The sequence below is a fragment of the Chionomys nivalis genome (genome assembly GCF_950005125.1).
Source record: "Chionomys nivalis chromosome 23 unlocalized genomic scaffold, mChiNiv1.1 SUPER_23_unloc_1, whole genome shotgun sequence".
NCBI classification, from domain to species: domain Eukaryota; kingdom Metazoa; phylum Chordata; class Mammalia; order Rodentia; family Cricetidae; genus Chionomys; species Chionomys nivalis.
In genome coordinates this window covers 2,617,802-2,635,748 of record NW_026646869.1, presented here as the reverse complement: position 1 = coordinate 2,635,748, position 17,947 = coordinate 2,617,802, and the positions used below count along the sequence as shown (strand labels likewise).

The window sequence follows — 17,947 nt, the reverse complement described above, 5'->3', positions numbered from 1 at the left end:
ACAGCCTTACCTACATCAGTAAAGAGCTCCTTCTCCTGAGGGGTTTCTGAATAATCCTGTCCTCTGTCTGTTCCTCTTATCCCTTGAGTTGCAGGGGGATGAGGGGGACCCCCTGATAAAGGTTACATTTCTGTGCTACCAAGTACCAATCACGCTGCTGACCACAGGTCGGAAGTGTTGACAGGCAGGAAGCCCTGCCATGTCACTTGTACCCTGAGCCCACACTGGCCTTGAAGAGGAGGCACAAGGGCCTCATACTGCAGCTAAGGTGAGGCTGAGAGAGAAAAAGACCTTCTTCCCCTCAGAGCAGCGCTGACCCAGCAGCTCACGCTCTTCACCCCACATGACAGGATCCTCAACAGGGCGACTTGAGTCCGGAGGCAGTCAGGGCACCGAGTCCATGATGAGATTTAGATCTGTATCTTCAAATACATTACATCTGGCCTAGGAAAGAGGCAAGTGTCTCTAATCTACACCTCCAGGGTCAACAAACTACAGACCTGCTAGGAGGGATCAGGCAGATGGCACCTTGTGCCAGAGTGTCAGCCTTTCCTCACACCCAGCCATGGGGCTGAGGGTGCAGACATTTGCTCAAAGCTACATTGAGAAAAGAAAAAAAGAGGCAATTTTAATATATTTCATTTAACTTAATATATCCATTGTGTTACTGTTTCAATGTACAGTCAATCTGAAAATTCAGATTTTCTTCTTTGTAAGTCATGGTTTGACTGTGTAGCACAGGCTGACCTGAGCCTCAATACTGGGATTCTAGGCAAGCCCACCCTTCCAGCACTGAATGCTCCCGCCGCCTTTTACATTCGCTCCCACCATGAAACTCCACCCTATGCCTCCACTCCCAACAGCTCACTTGGCATCTCCACGCCAGGTGCTAGGTGGGCAACCCCCCGGCAGAGCCACTCCTGACCCTCGTGCTGCTCTCTCAGAAACAGCTAAAGCATCTTTTTTGTTGTTGTTATTTGGTTTGTTCTTCTATGTGAAATTGGTGGATAACAGACTTTTTCTTTTAAAATAGGACGCTAGAGCTATAACTCAGTTGTTGCACTTGCTCAGCATGCACAGATCCCTGGGCTCCTTTAATCTCTAGCATCACAAAAACCAGTTGTGAGAGTGCAGCCATCTCTCAGGAGGGGGGCGGGAGGGTCAGAAGTTCAAGGTCAACCTCGTTAAGGAGGGATTGAGGCCAGCCTAGGATACATCACACACACACACACACACACAAAACCAAACCTGTACAAGGGCTGGGGCTAGCATGACCTGCAGAGCATTCATTTGTAAACTGAACAAAGATGCAAGTTATGAGGTGAAATTTAGACTCCGGTATGTCCTTTGAGGGACCTCCTGTGTGTCGGGCACAAAAATCACACAGCCTGGTTCCCATGGAGAGGAAGAAAACAGCAGAGTGGCGGGAAGCACTCTGACCAGGGAGACAGGCCTTAGCCTTCTATGCTGTTGTAAGCTGGAAGGTCTTCAGTGCGTCGTGTAGTTTCCCTTAGACGAGTGGTTCTCAACCCCTCAACCCGTGTGCAAGGAGGCATCTCAGAGATAAGCTGTCAGGGCCCCGCCCACCCTGCGCTGGTGTCAGGCTCTGGGCAACACTCTTCTCACCAGGCCCCACTAAAACACCGCACAGAATACCAGGGCTCAGGAGAGAGAAGTCCAGGAACAAGCCCATCCTTGTCACTCGTCCTCCTGGGCCTCACTCTTCTCATTTATGAAGTGTTCCTTCCTCGAGACACTCAGGGCCAAATGAGAACATTCATGTGATATCAGGGTATAGCGAGCCCTCTGGAAAAGTTAGCTTCAGTCCCTGAAGCTTGTCCAAAGAACTGGAATTGGACACAACTAAGAACTGAGAAGTTCTCAAAGGATAAATACGAAGTTTAACTGAACCAAGGGTCAAAATCCAGATGCTGACTGGGGGCAGAGCTCAATGAAGGAGCACTGCCTGGGAGGCATACATGACCCTGATTGGAGCCCCAGCACTGCAAGAGACAGACAAAAATGACCCTGCCACTGAGGAGAGCCAGCAAACAAGGGAAACAGCCAGGTGTGGAGCCCATCTCAAAGGAGGCCAGAAAGAATTCGTTTGCTTTTTTTTAGTTGTTTTTTGTTTGGTTTTGTGTGTGTGTGTGTGTGTGTGTGTGTATGTGTGTGTGTGTGACAGGATTTCTCTGTGTAACAGCCCTGACTGTTCTGGAACTTGCTTTATAGACCAGGCTGGCCTTGAACTCACAGAGATCCACCTGTGCCTGCTTCCCAAGTCCTGGGATTAAAGGCGTGCACTACCACACCCTGCTTTCATTCTCCTTTTAATTCTTAAAAACACAAACCACGTTAGCCCGGTAATAAATGGCGACAGTCCATAGCCAACTTCTAGCTCTCTGAGAAATGCAGGCATCGCACCTCCTCAGCTCCAGCCGTCTGCTGCCGTCTAAAATGAGGGCCGTCACTGCTGAACGCACCGCTAGAAATCCAGACCGGATGTAAAGATCTGTTTTTTAAAAGCTTTTTTTTTCTTTCATTTTTATAAAACAGTATCAAAATGTCAGGGTTGGGGGATAGCTGGAGAGATGGCCCAGTAGTTAAGAGCCCAGGCTACTCTTACAGAGGACCTGATTTCAAGTCATAGCACCCACATGGTGGCTCGCAACTGTCTTAACTTCAGTTGCAGGGGACCTGATGCCCTCTTCTGGCCTCTGCAGATACCAGGCACACAAATATTACACAGACACACATGCAGGTAACACTCATACACATAAACCATGTTTTAAATGCCAACTGAGAGAAGGATGAGGCTGTGCCGTCATGTGTAGGCCGTGCATGTTCTTCAAGGTCCTCTGTGGTAATCAGGTCGAGAGTCATCAGGCAGTTTTTATATCAAATGAAGAATAAGATTCTCCTAGCCTCTTCCCTGCAGAACCTCGAGGTATCAAGGCGCACTAGAGAGTCCTGGGGAACCCATTTCTCATCTTCCCGTGCCTTCAAGATCTCTGACCATCTCCAGACGGTCCATGGGCAAAAGTAGAAGCCAGGGCCCAGCACAAACCAAAGTGAGCAGGGAACAGCAGAGAGAAGGACAGTTTTCCTCAGTTTATTTCAAGAGAACAAAGAATCAGCCATCAAATTCTGTACAAAAACATGGTGTTAGAGTTTGGCGGCCGACAGCCAGCTAGCCTCCTTCCCTTGCCTAAGTCCAAAGCTTCCCCTAATTTAACAAAAACAGGACCCAACCCCCTACCCCCCCACACAAAAAGCTAACAAATTCTGGAAAAAATTATGAAAAATTAGGAAGACCCTCCTTAACTTTCTTCCTTATTCCTACCAATCCAGGGACTTGTGGGGAGGATCGTGGTCACAGCCAAGGTGGGCAGGCAGGCATTGGCAGGCGTAGTGTTTGGCAACCATGGGGCTGGGGTGGGATCTTGGAGGGAGACAAGTGGCTTAGAGAAGGAAGTAGACCTCCACTGGCCCTGGTCCAGAGAACACTCAAAACACAGTTTATAAAAAATCAGGGCCAGGGTAGAAGAGAAAAAAGTCATTAGAATCAAAAACTAAATAGTGGAAAGATTTGTTTTTTTGTTTTTCTTCTCTAAAAGGCAAAAGGCTACAAACAGCTCAGGTCCTGAGCTCCCCAGGATAGGGGTCTTCCACTGACCCCAAAACCCAGCTGGAGGGGTGGGGAGCCAGGAGAGGCGAGCACTTTAAAAAGCCAACTCTGGATGAGAAGGCCTTGATCTTGAGCAGCCTTCTCTGCCTCCTGCCCTGCCTCGGTGAAGGCTGGTGAGGCCAGGGCTATGCCGGTAAGCTCAGCTTCTTCCCCTTGAGGACTGTGGAGAAAGAGACATGGTGAGCCTTCCACCCCACAGAGGGGCAACCTCCCACCCTGAGCAAGCTCCGCTAGTGAGCTGTGCAAGGAGAGGGAACCCCTGACTCTACATCCTCAACTACCAGGTTGAGTCTAGATCAACCAGGGGGTAGAACCAAGGGCTGAGCAGAGTGGGCAGAGCAGGCTGTTTTCAGTAGTGCTGACTATAAACATGGATCAGACAGCCTAGCAGGGTTGACAGGCAGGACTACCCCATCCAACCTTCTAAAAGCCTTGATTCTAGGGCCTGGCAACAACCTGATATCCAGGCTCTTGTCTCTACTGCCCCAGACTGTGTTTTTGTGATGCCTAGGCTGGCCTCAAACTCGACACAATCCTGCCTTAGCCTCCACAGCCGGGGTTACAGGCCTGGTCTTACTGCCTCTTTCCTTCCTTTACATGCTGATTTCTGGTCTTCAGGTGCCCACGGCCCTTCTATCCCAGCACCCCAAGAACCCATGCACTCAGTGTTCCTCTCGTCACTAGGCAGTCTCCCTTTATGGGCTGTCTTCCTCAGGAGGATCTAAGGGAGGAGAGCGCCTCAACTGCTTCTTCCTCCATGGCTGAGCCATGGACATGGCAGACACTCAGCAAGTTTGTACAATGAGAACAATGAATTTCACCCTCAGAATTCCTGCTTTGCCGATCTCCACTTGCAGAAATGCAGCCTGAGAGTCAGAACTCGGGCCCTGGGGAGGCGGGGTCTGGAATCTAGAATCTAAATAAGGGATGGTAGGCCTGGAACCCCAGAAGCTAGGAAAGGAAGCCTCATCCCCAGGTGATATTTGACTACAGAATGGCCCTGGGCCCAGGGAATACAGGACTGGGGACAGAGCAGGCCTCTCAGCCAGCCCCGCATCCTGGTTACCTTTGGTGATGTAGAGGTAGAAGAAATCGCAGTAGAGGACCGTCTGGACCAGGCCAGCAACAATGGCAATAAGGTCAAAAAAGCCCTCAAAGTGGTAGCGCCAGATCCAGTTGAAGAGATAGAGCGTGCGGTAGACACCCAGTGCGAACAGGTAGTGGCTGGTGATGGTCTCCGCCTCACCCGTCTTGCTCACCATGAACAACTGCGGCAGGATGGCCACTGACTCCAGGTAGATGGAGAAAGTCCAGAGGATCTGCAGAGGCCAGGGTACGGACAGGGTGAGACAGCTGGCCAGCAGCGTTACGGGAGGAGCTCTCTGACCCGACCTAGCACTAAGATGAGCCCACCATTCTGTTCTCATTGTGTGCCCTAATGCCCCCTTATACCGAGAGGAACTGAAGCCTGAGAGGGAAGACCCCTGCCATGATCACAGAGCTCAAGCAGCAGAGCTGGGGACCTGGCTGGAGCTCGGCCCATGAACACTTGTCATCCTCATCTCCCGAAAGCAAAGGGCACCCAATTCCAACCCACTCCCGACCCCCACCTCTGCAATGGAGACCGTTCCTGCTCTAAGATTACCAATGAATATTCACCCCCGACCCCATCTCTGCCAGGACCGTTTCTGCTCCCCTAAGGATGCCATTAAATATGTGACCTTCAATGACCTAAGTCACACTACATTACTCTCTAGCTTAAAATCCTTTGGTGGCTTGTTACTGCTCAGAATAAAATCTAAACCCCTGACCTTACCCCTCAAGATCCTCCCGCTTGCCGAGGCCTCCCAACTTCAGCAGGCACCTCCTGAAAAAGGTCTACACTGGCCGCTTTTCCTTGTCTTTGGGATTGTTTATTTACTTTTATTTGTTTTACTTAAAATTTAAAAAAAAAATGGGGCTGGAACAATGGCTGAGCAGTTAAGAGTACTGGCTGTGTATCCAGAAGGCCCGGGTTTGATGGCACATGGCAGCTCACAACTGTAACCCCAGGCTGAGGAGATGTAACAGCTCCTGTTGGGGACTCCATGCTCATTAGTGACACTTGATGTGGGATTCCCCTCTGTGTGCTGTGAATACCATTGGCTAATAAAGAAACTGCTTTGAGCCTATAACAGAGCAAGGCAGAACAGAGCTAGGCAGGGAAAACTAAACTGAATGCTGGGAGAAAGAAGACGGAGCCAGGGAGAAGCTATGGAGCCGCTGCCAGAGACAGACATGCCGAAACTTCACCAGTAAGCCACAGCCACATGGCGATACACAGATTAATGGAGATGGGTTAGTTTAGGATATAAGAGTTAGCCAGAAATACGCTTAAGCTATTGCCCAAACAGTGTTGCAAATAATATAGCTTCTGTGTGGTTATTTCGGAGTCTGGGCAGCTGGGAACACATCCTGTCATAGCTCCTCTCTGCATCGCCAGCACCGGCCGATCGTCAACTGGAGTGTACAGCTACAAGGGCCGACCAGGTCATCACAGCTGTCTGAAAGTCCCACCTGGGACCATCAGCCACATACTGAAACCTCCCCTCAGAGAGCAAAGCCAAGTGACAGCTGGGGCTTCTCCACAACTGTTTGGTTTGTAAGAAGGAAGTGAGAAATACCAGCACATGCTGGTAATAACCCAGGAACCTCTCTTACACCGTGGGGCATTAACTGGCTTTAGCCTTAATATTTCAAGGTGAGCCCTGCTATTATTCTCATTTGAACAAACTGAAGGCCCAAAGAACCCACTCCCAGGCAGGTATACTCCAGTTAAAAAACTTAGCTGGGCATGGTAGGATTAAAAGCATGAACCACCACGCCCAGCTAAGTCTTTAAAACTCATGTGTATGGCTGCTTTGCCCACAGGTAAGTACGTGCACTATGCCCACGTGTGGTTCTCACAGAGGTCAGAACAGGTGTTAGGTCCCTGGAACCTGAGTTAGAGGGTCGGGATCAAACATGCATGTGTATTTAGAAACTGGACGACATTCTTCTGAAAATGCTCTTAACACTGGCCATCTCTCTCCAGCCCCCTGATTTCTTTTTAAGATTTGTTTTTATTTTTATTTATATGTATGTCTGCATGTCTATATAAGTGAATGCCACATATACAGTGGGTGCCTGTGGAGGCCAGAAAAAAGCATAGGACCCTGGAGCTATATTCACAGGCAGCTGTATGGTATGGGTCAGGTCCTGGGAGTCAAATTCTGCAAGATCAGGGAGTGCTCTAACTGCTGAGCTATCTCCAGCCCTAAGATCTAAACTTTATTCTGTTTTTTATTTTATCCTTCATTCATTCATTCATTCGCTCATTCATTTTTGAGGCAGAGTCTCACTATGTATTCTTAGTTGGCCTGGAACTCAGTATGTAGACCAGGTTGGACTCACACTCACTGAGATCAACCTGCTTCTGCCTCCTGAGTACTGGAATTAAAGACATATAACACTGAACCCAGCCAGAGAGCTGGAATTTTTCTTAAAGAGTATTTTCAGACTAGGTGTGGTGGTACAGGCTTGTAATCCCAGCACTTGGGAGGCTGAAGCAAGAGTATTTTTTCAACTTATGGCCATTCTGGCCTACACAGCAAAATCTTGTCTCAAAAAGTTATTTTTCAGCAGTGCAGTGGTGGTGCACACTTTTAATCCCACCACTCAGATGGCAGAGGCAGGCACATCTCTGTGAGTTCAAGGCCAGCCTGGTCTACATAATGAGTGCCATGACAGTCAAGGCTATACAAGGAAACTCTGTCTCAAAAACAAAAAAAAGTCATTTTTCATTCTCTGGGTGAAACATAACTTTCAGAGCACACCACTGACTAGCACAGACTCAGAAAACAATCACCCCTATGCCTACCCCACCTCAGTCAGGCTCCCTGCCTGCAAAATGAGTCCAGTAACCCCAGCTTGGCTGCGGCAGAGAATACTTTGACATTCAGGTAATGCCCAGTCAGAGGCTGAAGCCCAGTTCCAGGCTCTCCCAGCACAACAGCCACCCTCCCCGTGGGCCAGGGTTGGCTTTAGCCTGCACATTGCTTTCAGAAATGCAGTTTGCAAAGTGGCAATATCATAGCCAATGAGGTTTATCCAAGGTTCAGGTATTGCTAATGGAAAACTTTGTCAACTGGGCGCACACCTTTAATCCCAGCACGCAAACTTGGGAGGCAGAGACAGGCGGATCTCTGTGAGTTCGAGGCCAGCCTGGTCTACAAGAGCTAGTTCCAGGACAGCTAGGGCTGTTACACAGAGAAACCCTGTCTAGAAAACAAACAAACAAAAAAAGACTTTTCCCAGTATCCCACCATGACGGACTGAAATATAGTTGGCATTGGTAATTTTAAAAGAAAAAAGAAATATATTTTGAATATGTGGCTAAAACTCTGAAGTTCATAACTTTTCTGAGTACCAAACTGCAGCTTCTGTTGAAAACCTCGGCATAACTGATACCCAGGGCCGGCTGCCTGTGAGACAGGTGCGCCGCAGAGAGAGAGTGCTTCAGTTGATGTGCCCTCCAGCCCATGGGGCACGAGCTGCCGGCTTAGCACACGCCCTCCAAAGTCCTCTGAGGAGCATAATATACAGACCCAACCAAAGGGTAAAAATCAAAACAGTCAACACCTCAATGTGGAAGGTGTCACACACGGCACCGGCCAGCCCTTCCCATCTCACACCAGACATCACTCTATACATTAACCTCCATACAGCTAAGAGGGCCGGGGCGCTCTGAGGGCACAGGCACAGGCCCAGGCTCTATCCTGCACCCCAGAAAAGGATGCTGAGAAGTAGGGACTGACTTCTTCATTTTGTCCTTTTAGTTGTTAGCATCTAATGGCTGAGCCATCTCTGCAGCCCCCAATTTCCATTTTACAAAAAACACAGGCATACATTTGCTCTCAGTCCCACCACTGTCCAGTTAAAGAGGCAAGCTTCCAATTCCTGTCTACCAACTCCAGAACCTCTTTGTCTTCATACAACCAATTTGAACTCAGTAACTCTCACATGACCCATTTCACAGTAGGGAAACTGAGGCACAGAAGGACAAGTCACAGGCTGAATTCATTATAGTAGAAAAAGGAGGTCCCAGTCAGGAGATGTAGCATAGTCCTATAATCCAGGCACTGAAGGAGGACAACTGGGTTCCAGGCCAGCCTTTGAGCCACAATAAGCCGCTATCTCAAAAGACCAATGACTGGTATGATGGTTCAAGGGCAATGCACTGGCCTAGCATGCACAAGGCCCCAGACTTTATCTCCAACACTTCTTGGGGGGAAAAAATAAAAAAAATAAGACGTAGATCTGGGATTCAAGTTCAAGGAGCTTCACTCTAGAGTCCTGCTCCCCATTCCTACTGAACTGGGTATCCTTGGGCGTTCAGACGACGGAAGGATCAATTTCCTCATCTAACCATGGGGTGCCACTCTGTATGAACTTAGCCTGCCGCTGTATGTTAACCGCACAGAGCCGCACATGGCATTACCTGCCTCTGAACCTAGGCTGAGCGTGGGGCTCCTGCAGAGGGAAACAGCTGAGAGGGTCTGCTGTCAGCTGCCACTCCACCCAACCACCGTGGTCCCAGCTGAAACCTACCTCCAGAGGGGTGAAGTCATGGTTGACCAGGAATGCCAGAATGGCTGTGGGAACAACGAGGAACTCCACCCGGAAAGTGTCGTGGTTCCCGTCGTAAGTAGCTTTGAACTTACTGTAGATCATCCACACCGTGGTAAAGGAACAAGCTATGTAGACCACCTGATGAGAGAGGGTGACAGGGCAGCTCACTACAGTGGGGCCTCCATCCAGTTCCCAGCCTACCTCCCTCAAACCAGAGATCCAGACCCCACCCAGCTCGTTTCCTTCCAATGTCCAAATGTCTAGACATCAGTCTTCCATACTTAGACCCAAGAGTAGATAGATAACGAGTCCCTCCTCCCTCAGACCCAGATGTCCAGACCCCAGCCCTCCTCCCTCAGACCCCTGGCCTGGAACCCTGCCACGGGGCGCTGACTGCAGGTCTACCTTCATGCAGGTGTTGTAGAGTGAAATGTAGTTGGTGAACAGGTCCAGGTATCGGGCAGTAAACACCACAGCAAACAGGACCTGGCTCTTCCCTGATATGCCTGGTTGAGACAGAGAACAAGGGGAGGGTGCGAGGAGCTGAGGTGGGCTACTTGAACAATAAACTGAAGTGCAGGGCCTGGGCCGACCGGCCCGGAGCTGTCGCTCCCCCAAAGGCCTTGAAGCCTGAGCACGGCCCTTTCCCACCATCCACAGCCAGGGGGCAGCCGGCTCCAATAATACTACAGACCGAGGCTCCATCCCAGGCTAGGCCTCGCTGGAACCCTTGTCTCCTTCAGGGTCCCCTGATAGTCTGGACCGACGTTGGGACCTAGGGAGAGCCCTGCCTGACTTCAACCTCTCAGCCAGTCACCTTCCTCCCGCTCCCTTCCTGGCCTTTACAGTCCACGTCACCAACTCCCAGCCACCTCCCCGCCTGCCATGTCTCCTGGTTCCCAGCCCCGGAACACCCATAGCTGCCCCAAAGGGTGCTACAGAAGGTTGAGTTGAGCACCCGAAACCACCCCCACCAAACTCAGTGCACCCCTTAGTCTAGGGAAAGAAGCTGACCCCCTAGTGACCCTAGATCTAGAAGGATACCCAGCAGGCAGTCCGGGAGGACTCTGTCCTGCCGAGCTTCTGCCTTCCCCGTGCCCCGGGGCGGCCCGCTCCCGCCCCCTCTCCGCGGGGCGGGGGCTCTCACCCGCACACGATCGGGACTTCCAGATTTTGAGCAGTAACAAGATGATGGCTAGGAGATGGGAGAGGTCTCCCAGGAATCGGAAGAGGTTCATGACTGGGGAGCTCGGGCAGGACTGAGCTGGGGGAAGATTGGCCAACCGGGCTGCCCCGGAGCTGCGGTACTGCTGGGCTGAGGGCGGGAGAGGAACCCTTCGGTAGCTCAGCTCCGGGGAGGGGGTTCTGGGAGGTGAGCCGAGGCCGGAGCTGGTGGCAGAGCTGGCAGGGAGAAAAGGGAGGAGGGCCAAGGGTGGAAAGGGAGGAGTCTGGGCTGGAGCTCCACCCCGAGGGCGGGTTGGCTCTCTGGCGCCCCCTGTCGCACGCCACCTGCCTTGCAGAGTCGTGCCGAATAAACTGTCCTCTGCCTTCTAATCTAGAATCCCACACTCCCCGCCCTTAGCAGTGCTTGAGTTCTGAACGCTAAAGATCCTGGAGCTGCCAAGGGTGATGGTGCAACCCGAAATCTTACTACTGGGAAGATGAAGCAGAGCGATCCACAGTTACAGGCCCAGGGCTCCATAATTACAATCCATTCCCCCACAAATTATTAATACTAATACTACTAATAGTAATGACAACAACAATAATCCTGGAGATTAAGAGGGTAGATTTCTGGCTTTCTTGGTGTTCTCTAGGTCCAATTCAGTGAGAAGAGCCTGGTCCTCCTGCCACACCCAGCCTACTGCCTCTACAATCCCTGTATTACTCAACATTCTAACCTACAGCCACAATCCCGTTCTCCTTCAAGACTCAAACGTCAGGGCCTGGCTCGTTCAGAAGCAGTCTGCACCACCTGTGTCCTCCCAGATCTTAGGACACAAGAAGCAGGAAGTCTGATAAGATAGTGACAGGCCTTGGTCCCAGCTTCCACACCCCCTCTTCCCCCACCCCCAACATCCATCCTCAGGGGTCCAGGATGCTGAAGCACACTCCTTCCAGTATAACAGAACCTAAGGACTGCCCTCCCAGAGGCAAGATGGAAGCTCAAAGGTAGGGCTATGAGGAGGGCGTGTCTGTGGTAGAACAGGACTGAGCTCTCATGGCTGTGAGAGACCATCTGGTCCCTCAGCGAAGGACTTGCTCAGAATCTGGACCCTAGCACGAGGGAGAAGGATGAGGGTCCGGACCTGCCATCTGAGGAAGGAGGGCTGGTATCTAGAATCCTAGTTCTGAAAGAAAGGGCCAGGCATTGGACCCCCCAAGTTTGATAGAGGGGAGCCAAGGATTGAAATTCTGGGAGGGTCTGGACCCCTGGGTCCGAGGGAGGATGGCTAGGATTTAAATCCCTGGGTCACAGGAAAGAGTGCTGGGGTCAGAGAAAGGACTGGACATCTGGGTCTAAGGGAGGAAGGAACTGGGAACCCAGCACCATAGGAAGAGGGCTGTGGGCTGAGGTGGGAGGACTGGGATCCAACCCCAGTTGGGGGGGGAGGCGGGGAGACTAGGCTCAGGTCTGCTGGATCTAAGGGAGGTGAGCTAGCATTTGGATATCTGATTCCAAGGGATAAGGGACTTGGGAGTCTAGACTACTGGCTCCATGACACACATCCAGCTTGCTTGCATCTTGCCTCTGGGGCCATAGAACTCACAGGTTGAGTCTTAGCATGGCGGATGTTGAAGTCCAGAAGAGGGAAGGGGCAATTTCAGGAACCCCCAGCGCTCTGTCTAGGTCCCAAACTGTCTGTTCCAGGCAATGCCCTTGTCCACCCACCTCTGCTTCCTCCCATCTCAACACAGACCCTCAGTCCCATGTCCCATGAGGAAAACAGAGGCTTTGAAATAGGGTAAGGAGTCCCTAACAGGAGGAGGGGTCCCTAGGGAAGCCGGGGGGGGGGGGGGGCTGTGGGTCTCCTGGCAGGAGGAACGGGGACTGAATGTTAATCGCATCCTGAGTGAGTGTGCGAGAACACAGCGAGTGTGTGATTCCCTCACGCTCTGGCTCCTGCAAGCCGTGGCCGCTGCCGCTGCCGCTGCCGCTACCACCTTCCGCCAGCGCCCGCAGCCTCCTCGGCCACCAGCGCCCTGTTGAGGGGTGTCAGCCTGGGTGGGTCCGCCTGGCCCCCAGGGGTCTCTCGTGCTACAGCCATCTGCTAGGTGAGGATGTGTGTCTTGGTGTCAGGCTGGCTGGTGGGGGGGTGTGTCTGTAAGGGCTGCGGCGGCCGGTAGCTGAGGGAGGAGGGGTCTGTCTGTCTGAGCCTCCTGTCTGCACCTCACGACCCCCCAATCTGTTCCCTGAGCCCCCAAACCTGGATGGATGGTGTGCACCTGGGTTCTGTGCCTTCTGCCTGCATCCAGCCGCCGAGTGTCTGTGTGTCCCTGGATGCCTGTGTCCTCCTGTCTGTCCAAACAGCCACTGAGAGCAGTGACAACGCGCCTCTGTTGGGGCCCTGCGCAAGCGTGTGTGTGTGTGTGTGTGTGTGTGTGTGTGTGTGTGTGTGTGTCTCCCTCATCAAGCTCCGGGGGTGTTGAGGGGGAATCCCAGGGAAGTGAGATTGTGTGTGTGTGTGTGTGTGTGTGTGTATGCATGTGTGTTTCTGCCTGTGCTTGAGAGTGGGGGCACGTGGGGGGGGGGCGTCTAGAGGTGGCCAAGCAAGGAATGGGCAAGCAGTTCCTCTGATAGGCAGCCTCACGCTCCTTATACAAACATACACGAGCCACTGGCTTCAGAGGTGACCCAGACAGACAGACAGAGACAAGGGAGCCGGTGCTGAGAGCACAAAGGGGATGCCAATAAGCTAGGGAGAGGTGATGGGACATGCCAGCCAGAGGAGGAGCCCGGACTAAAGCCGGCAGAGGGGGGCACCCCAGGTGGGCGGAAGGGGATCCCCATGGGGTCAGGCCGCAAGAGGACACCCCGACAGCCTCTGCAATGTCCGGGGCCCAACTTCCAGCGCAACATGTGTAGCCTCATCCTTGCCTAGTCTGGTGGCCGCAACCTTGGGGGACAGGGCAGGGCAGGATCAAGAAGAGGAGGGACAGAGCCGGGACAGGCAAAAGGTCCCCGCCACTGCCTGCGCTGCTGCTGCTGCTGCTGCTGCTGCTGTTGCTGCTGCTGCTACCCCGCTGCCGCCCTTGGCCTGGCCCCCAACCAGCTCCCCAACACTCCACGGAATCTTTGGGTCTCTGGATACCGGTTCCGGTCCTGGCCCCCCAGCAACTCCCCCCACAGAACAGGGTCATGAAAAGGTAAGGCTGGGCAGGGGATGAAGGGGTGGGGGTGGGGATATGGCCCCCTCCAATCTAGGGCAGGGAAAGTTGGCTGGGGACCTCAAGGAGGGAAGGGGTTTGAATGTGAGCAAACCAAACGTCTCTGCCCCCTTATCCCTGAGGGACTATCTTCCATCTGCTTGCGCGCGCACTCTCTCTGCCCCTTTCCTAGGATTCTACACCTCAAAACCACCCCAGGCCTCTATTCCCCTGGCACTTCACCCTGTCCCCGGCAGTGCAGAACTGAATCCCACCTCTGTCAATCTCTGCACCTCACCTTCTCCCTTCTCTACACCCCTTCCCTGCATCGGTCTCCCCATAGCTAGCTATCCCTCTCTCCTTTGGCTCTCCCCTCCCACCTCAGAGCTATGAGTCTGCTATTAATACCCCCGCCAAGGACCTTGAGGGCGTCCAGTGCCCGGCACCCAGCCCCGAGCAGCCACCCCTTCCTCAAGGTTCTGGAATGCCCTTCCAGGACTGGGGTGGGAGACATTGGTTTGTGTGTGCATGAGGTGGGGGACAGGAATCTCTCTGCAGCACAAGGAGGGGAAGCTGCTGACCACAGCCTCCCCCGTTCCCATAATGGTTTAGGGGGGCAATGGAGGCAGAGACCTCCTTCCTCCTTACGCTCTGGACAAGATATGAGAGGAACAAATGGGGAAGGCCAGACCTAGTGGGCAGCAAAGATGTTGGGACTGATGGGGTCTGAGCAAAAAAGGGGGGCTCCTTAAAGGAGAACAAGACAGAAACCAAGATTTCCAGCTGTTGGGGCGGGAGGCGGCCAGGATGTCCAGGTCCTGAGGAAGAAATGGGTGGACCACTGTGCTGGGTACGGTGGGGGTGCCTGCCAGGCCAAGTCTTCAGTCAGGAATTTAGGGAGGGCACCATGAGAGAAAAGAGGGCCAGGACTCCTGACAGAGCAGGCTGGAGAAACCGCTGCTTAGGCCACTGTGGGGACCAAGTAGACGGCTAAACTCATGAGGTGGAGGGCGAGATGGACTTTGCCAACCCTGTTCTGAGCTCTGGGGACTGATACTGGGGTGAGACGGCTGGGCAGAAAGGTTGCCCTCAGAAATCCTCCCTTTATGGGAGACAATGCCTCCTGATGGGGTGGGGTTGAGACTGCCCTCCTAGGCCTCACAGTGACAAGAATCTCAGACCCCCAAACTGCAGAGGCCAGGGTCTGAGAAGTGAAGGAGGGGGCTGATGGCTGAGCAGCTACCAGGAAGGGAGAGGAGAGCCAGTATTAACCCCGCAGGGGCCAGGCCACAGCTGTGCGTTATTTTGGGGAGAAAGGGGGGGGGCTATTCTGAGCACGGATTGAGCCAGCTGCTAGGGGAAGGAAAGGCAATGGAGAGGAGGGACAGGAGGAGGCATGGCCTGCAGGAGGGGGCACCCCTTCCCTGGGGAGACAGAGGCTCAGGCCCTCCAGAAAGGTGGGATGGCAATTTGGAGGATGAGGTTTCCAGGCAGGGTAGGGGGTGTGGGCCTCTGCCCCAACCCTTGCTGTCTAGAATGGACAAGCCTGTGCTACCATGGCAACAAGGCAGAAAACTGACAGCCAAGAGAGAACCCTTCTGTATCTGGACCCTGACCCCAGGAAACCCCCAGTGCAGGCCCTTAGTGCTTTCTGGGAGCAGATATCAGGCCCCCATGGCCGCTTCCATAGATGTAGTACCCAGGAGCCTGGGATCCTAGCCCACCCACCCCAGGCAACTAGTATTCAACAGGGGGCACTGGAGGCAACACTTCCTTTAATTTACTAAATTGCTCTGGGCTGGAAGCCAGGGAGCCCCCCCCAGCAGTGCTCCACAGCTGTGCCCCCAACCCCAAGACTGGTTTGTCACTCAGTTTCATCAAGAACGAAAATGAGGGTGCAGGGACAGGAGGAGGGGGCTAAGAATGGCTTGGGGTGGTGGGTATTTCCTCTCCTTGGATACCCCACTAATTTCTCCCCCCTTTCTCTCCCTGCACACCTGACCCCCTTTTCCTCTCTCATTTCCCCCTTTACTCTCTTCCCTTTATTCTCTTTCCCTCTGCCACCTGGCTCTGCCTTGCTTTCATGTCTGTGCTGGGCATCTCCCGGGTGGGGGTCTGGGTCTCTGCCTTGCCTCGCTATTTCTGTCTTCTCTGTGTTTCATTTGCTCTGCCTGCCTTCCTCCATCTCCGTTCCTTCTTCCTGAGGTTGGTGTTTGCCTGACTCTGGGTGGCTGTGGGTTCCTGTCTTCTATACCCCCAACTTTCTCATCTATCTCTCCGTCTTCCTTGCCTGGCTACCATCCTCTCGCTGGGTCTTTATCCATTTGAGCTTCTCCTTCCATCTCTCCCTGACCATATCTAACTGTCCCCTCTCCTTCCATCTCTCCCTGACCATATCTAACTGTCCGCTCTCCTTTGCCCTCACTCTGGTTCTGCTGGTGGTTTTTATCCTATCTCTGGGTCTCTTTCCCATCTGTATGATCACTGTCCATCCCATCCCTGCCTTCTCCCCTCTCTTACCTCTGCATCTTCCCTGACCCCATTACTCACCCCCTCCCGCCTTTGTGTCTCCTGGTTCCCACATTCCATTCCTCCATCTCACCCCCCACCCCTCCCTCTGCTTGGATTCCATCTTTCTCTTCCACTCCCTCCATTGCCTTTCCTGCTGTCTCTTCTGATCTCTGGTCTGTGTCTATCTCTCTTCTGCCTCTTTCTCTCTCTCTTCATCTGTTTCTCTCTATGCTTCTGCCTCTCCGTCCCTCACCTAACTTTCTCCTCTCACCCTGACTCTGCGCCTTCCCTCACTATCTGGGTCCCACTGCCACCTTCCCCATCTCCGTTTCTCTATCTCTGTCTCCTCCCTCTGTCTCGGTCTCCCCTGATCTCTGTCCCTCATCCCTGCTTCTCTCCGTGTCTGCCCCTCCCTCTTCTCCATCACCCACCCTTCCTCTCTCGCCCCGTCTCTCCTGTGCCTCCCCTCGGGCTCTGCCCTCGCCTCCCGTCCGCGCAGAGGCCGCCCGGCGGGGCCCGCAGGCGATGCGCGGCGCCGGTGGCCCCCGCGGCCCTCGGGGCCCCGCTAAGATGCTGCTGCTGCTGGCGCTGGCGTGCGCCAGCCCGTTCCCGGAGGAGGCGCCGGGGCCGGGCGCGGCCGGCGGGGGCACGGGCGGGGCGCGGCCGCTCAACGTGGCGCTGGTCTTCTCCGGCCCCGCGTACGCGGCCGAGGCGGCGCGCCTGGGCCCGGCCGTGGCGGCGGCAGTTCGCAGCCCGGGCCTGGACGTGCGGCCAGTGGCGCTGGTGCTCAACGGCTCGGACCCTCGCAGCCTTGTGCTGCAGCTCTGCGACCTGCTGTCGGGGCTGCGCGTGCACGGCGTGGTGTTCGAGGACGACTCGCGCGCGCCCGCCGTCGCGCCCATTCTCGACTTCCTGTCGGCGCAGACTTCGCTGCCCATCGTGGCCGTGCACGGCGGCGCCGCGCTCGTGCTCACGCCCAAGGTGCGCGCGACCGCGGGGGCGGGGCGGGGCCTTGCGGCTGGGGGCGGGGCCGGGCATAGTCTCGATTGAGTTAGGGTGGGGAAGTTCGTCGAGTCGCTGTGCCTAGGGGAAGCTGAAGGGCAAGACTCTGGGAGGCAGGCTTTGAAAGGCGGGACCTATGATAGCTTGAGAGCCGATTTCATCCAGGTTTGGGGGGCTTATAAGGGCGGGGACAGCCACTGGGGGCGGGGTCGTCCTTTGGTCAGTTTCCAGGTTGGTGGTAAGAGTCAAGTCGAGGCAATCTAACTTGGAGGGGTGTGTTTTATAGTGTTCACGGCACCTTCCGGAGATCACTTACAAGGGTCAGATAAACAGGGAGGAGGTGGGTTACAAGTGACAACTGAGAAAGAACCAATGGTAGAAGAGATAGATTTTAGTAAGGGGCGACAGGGGCAGAGACTATTATGGGTCTTGGACCAATTAGAGAAAGAGTCGGTTGGAAAGGAATGAGGTTCAGAAAAACGTAGAGTCTGGTGAGGAAGTGGTGTCCAGGAAAGCAGGGACGGGAACCATAGGGAAAGAGAAACCGGTCCTGAAGGAGAGCCTGGCGGATGGCTCAGCCGAGCAGAGCCATTCATTCTGAGAGGCGGGGTGATGAAGAGCAGACTAGCTCAAGGAAGGAGAGAGGGATCCAGTGGAGAGGGCTGAGGCTAGACCCCGTCCAAGCAGTGTAATGAAAGGAGTTTGCCAAGAAAGGAAGTAGGCCTGTGG

General features: G+C 53.8%; 2 protein-coding genes across 3 annotated transcripts in view; one reads left to right on the top strand and one right to left on the bottom strand.

The window, feature by feature from the left end:
* Window positions 1-3,097: 3,097 nt before the first annotated feature.
* Kdelr1 (KDEL endoplasmic reticulum protein retention receptor 1) lies at window positions 3,098-10,780 on the bottom strand. The gene is made up of 5 exons (XM_057760923.1): window positions 10,485-10,780; window positions 9,743-9,843; window positions 9,317-9,475; window positions 4,755-5,007; window positions 3,098-3,848 (listed from the first exon to the last, which is right to left on the bottom strand). The coding sequence occupies exons 1-5, from the start codon at window positions 10,573-10,575 to the stop codon at window positions 3,814-3,816; spliced, it is 639 nt and encodes a 212-aa protein (XP_057616906.1). The 5' UTR covers window positions 10,576-10,780; the 3' UTR covers window positions 3,098-3,813.
* Window positions 10,781-13,575: 2,795 nt separating this feature from the next.
* Grin2d (glutamate ionotropic receptor NMDA type subunit 2D) overlaps window positions 13,576-17,947 on the top strand; it is a 37,439-nt gene continuing 33,067 nt past the window's right edge. The window contains exons 1-2 of one of the 2 annotated variants that reach the window (XM_057760921.1): window positions 13,576-13,705; window positions 16,716-17,197. In XM_057760921.1, coding sequence (XP_057616904.1) covers window positions 16,742-17,197 — 456 coding nt within the window. In that variant the 5' untranslated portion in view covers window positions 13,576-13,705; window positions 16,716-16,741. Of the gene's footprint in view, window positions 13,706-16,635; window positions 17,198-17,947 lie in introns of those variants that run through there. The other variant, XM_057760920.1, reaches the window with a different exon arrangement.

Bases quoted from the DNA above. Each gene is read 5' to 3' on its own strand.
- Kdelr1 (XM_057760923.1), bottom strand. From the start codon at position 10,575: ATGAACCTCTTCCGATTCCTGGGAGACCTCTCCCATCTCCTAGCCATC. The intron at 9,844-10,484 runs GTGAGAGCCCCC...TGTCTCAACCAG, and splicing joins GAAGTCCCGATCGTGTGCGG to GCATATCAGGGAAGAGCCAG. The intron at 9,476-9,742 runs GTAGACCTGCAG...CTCTCTCATCAG, and splicing joins TCTACAACACCTGCATGAAG to GTGGTCTACATAGCTTGTTC.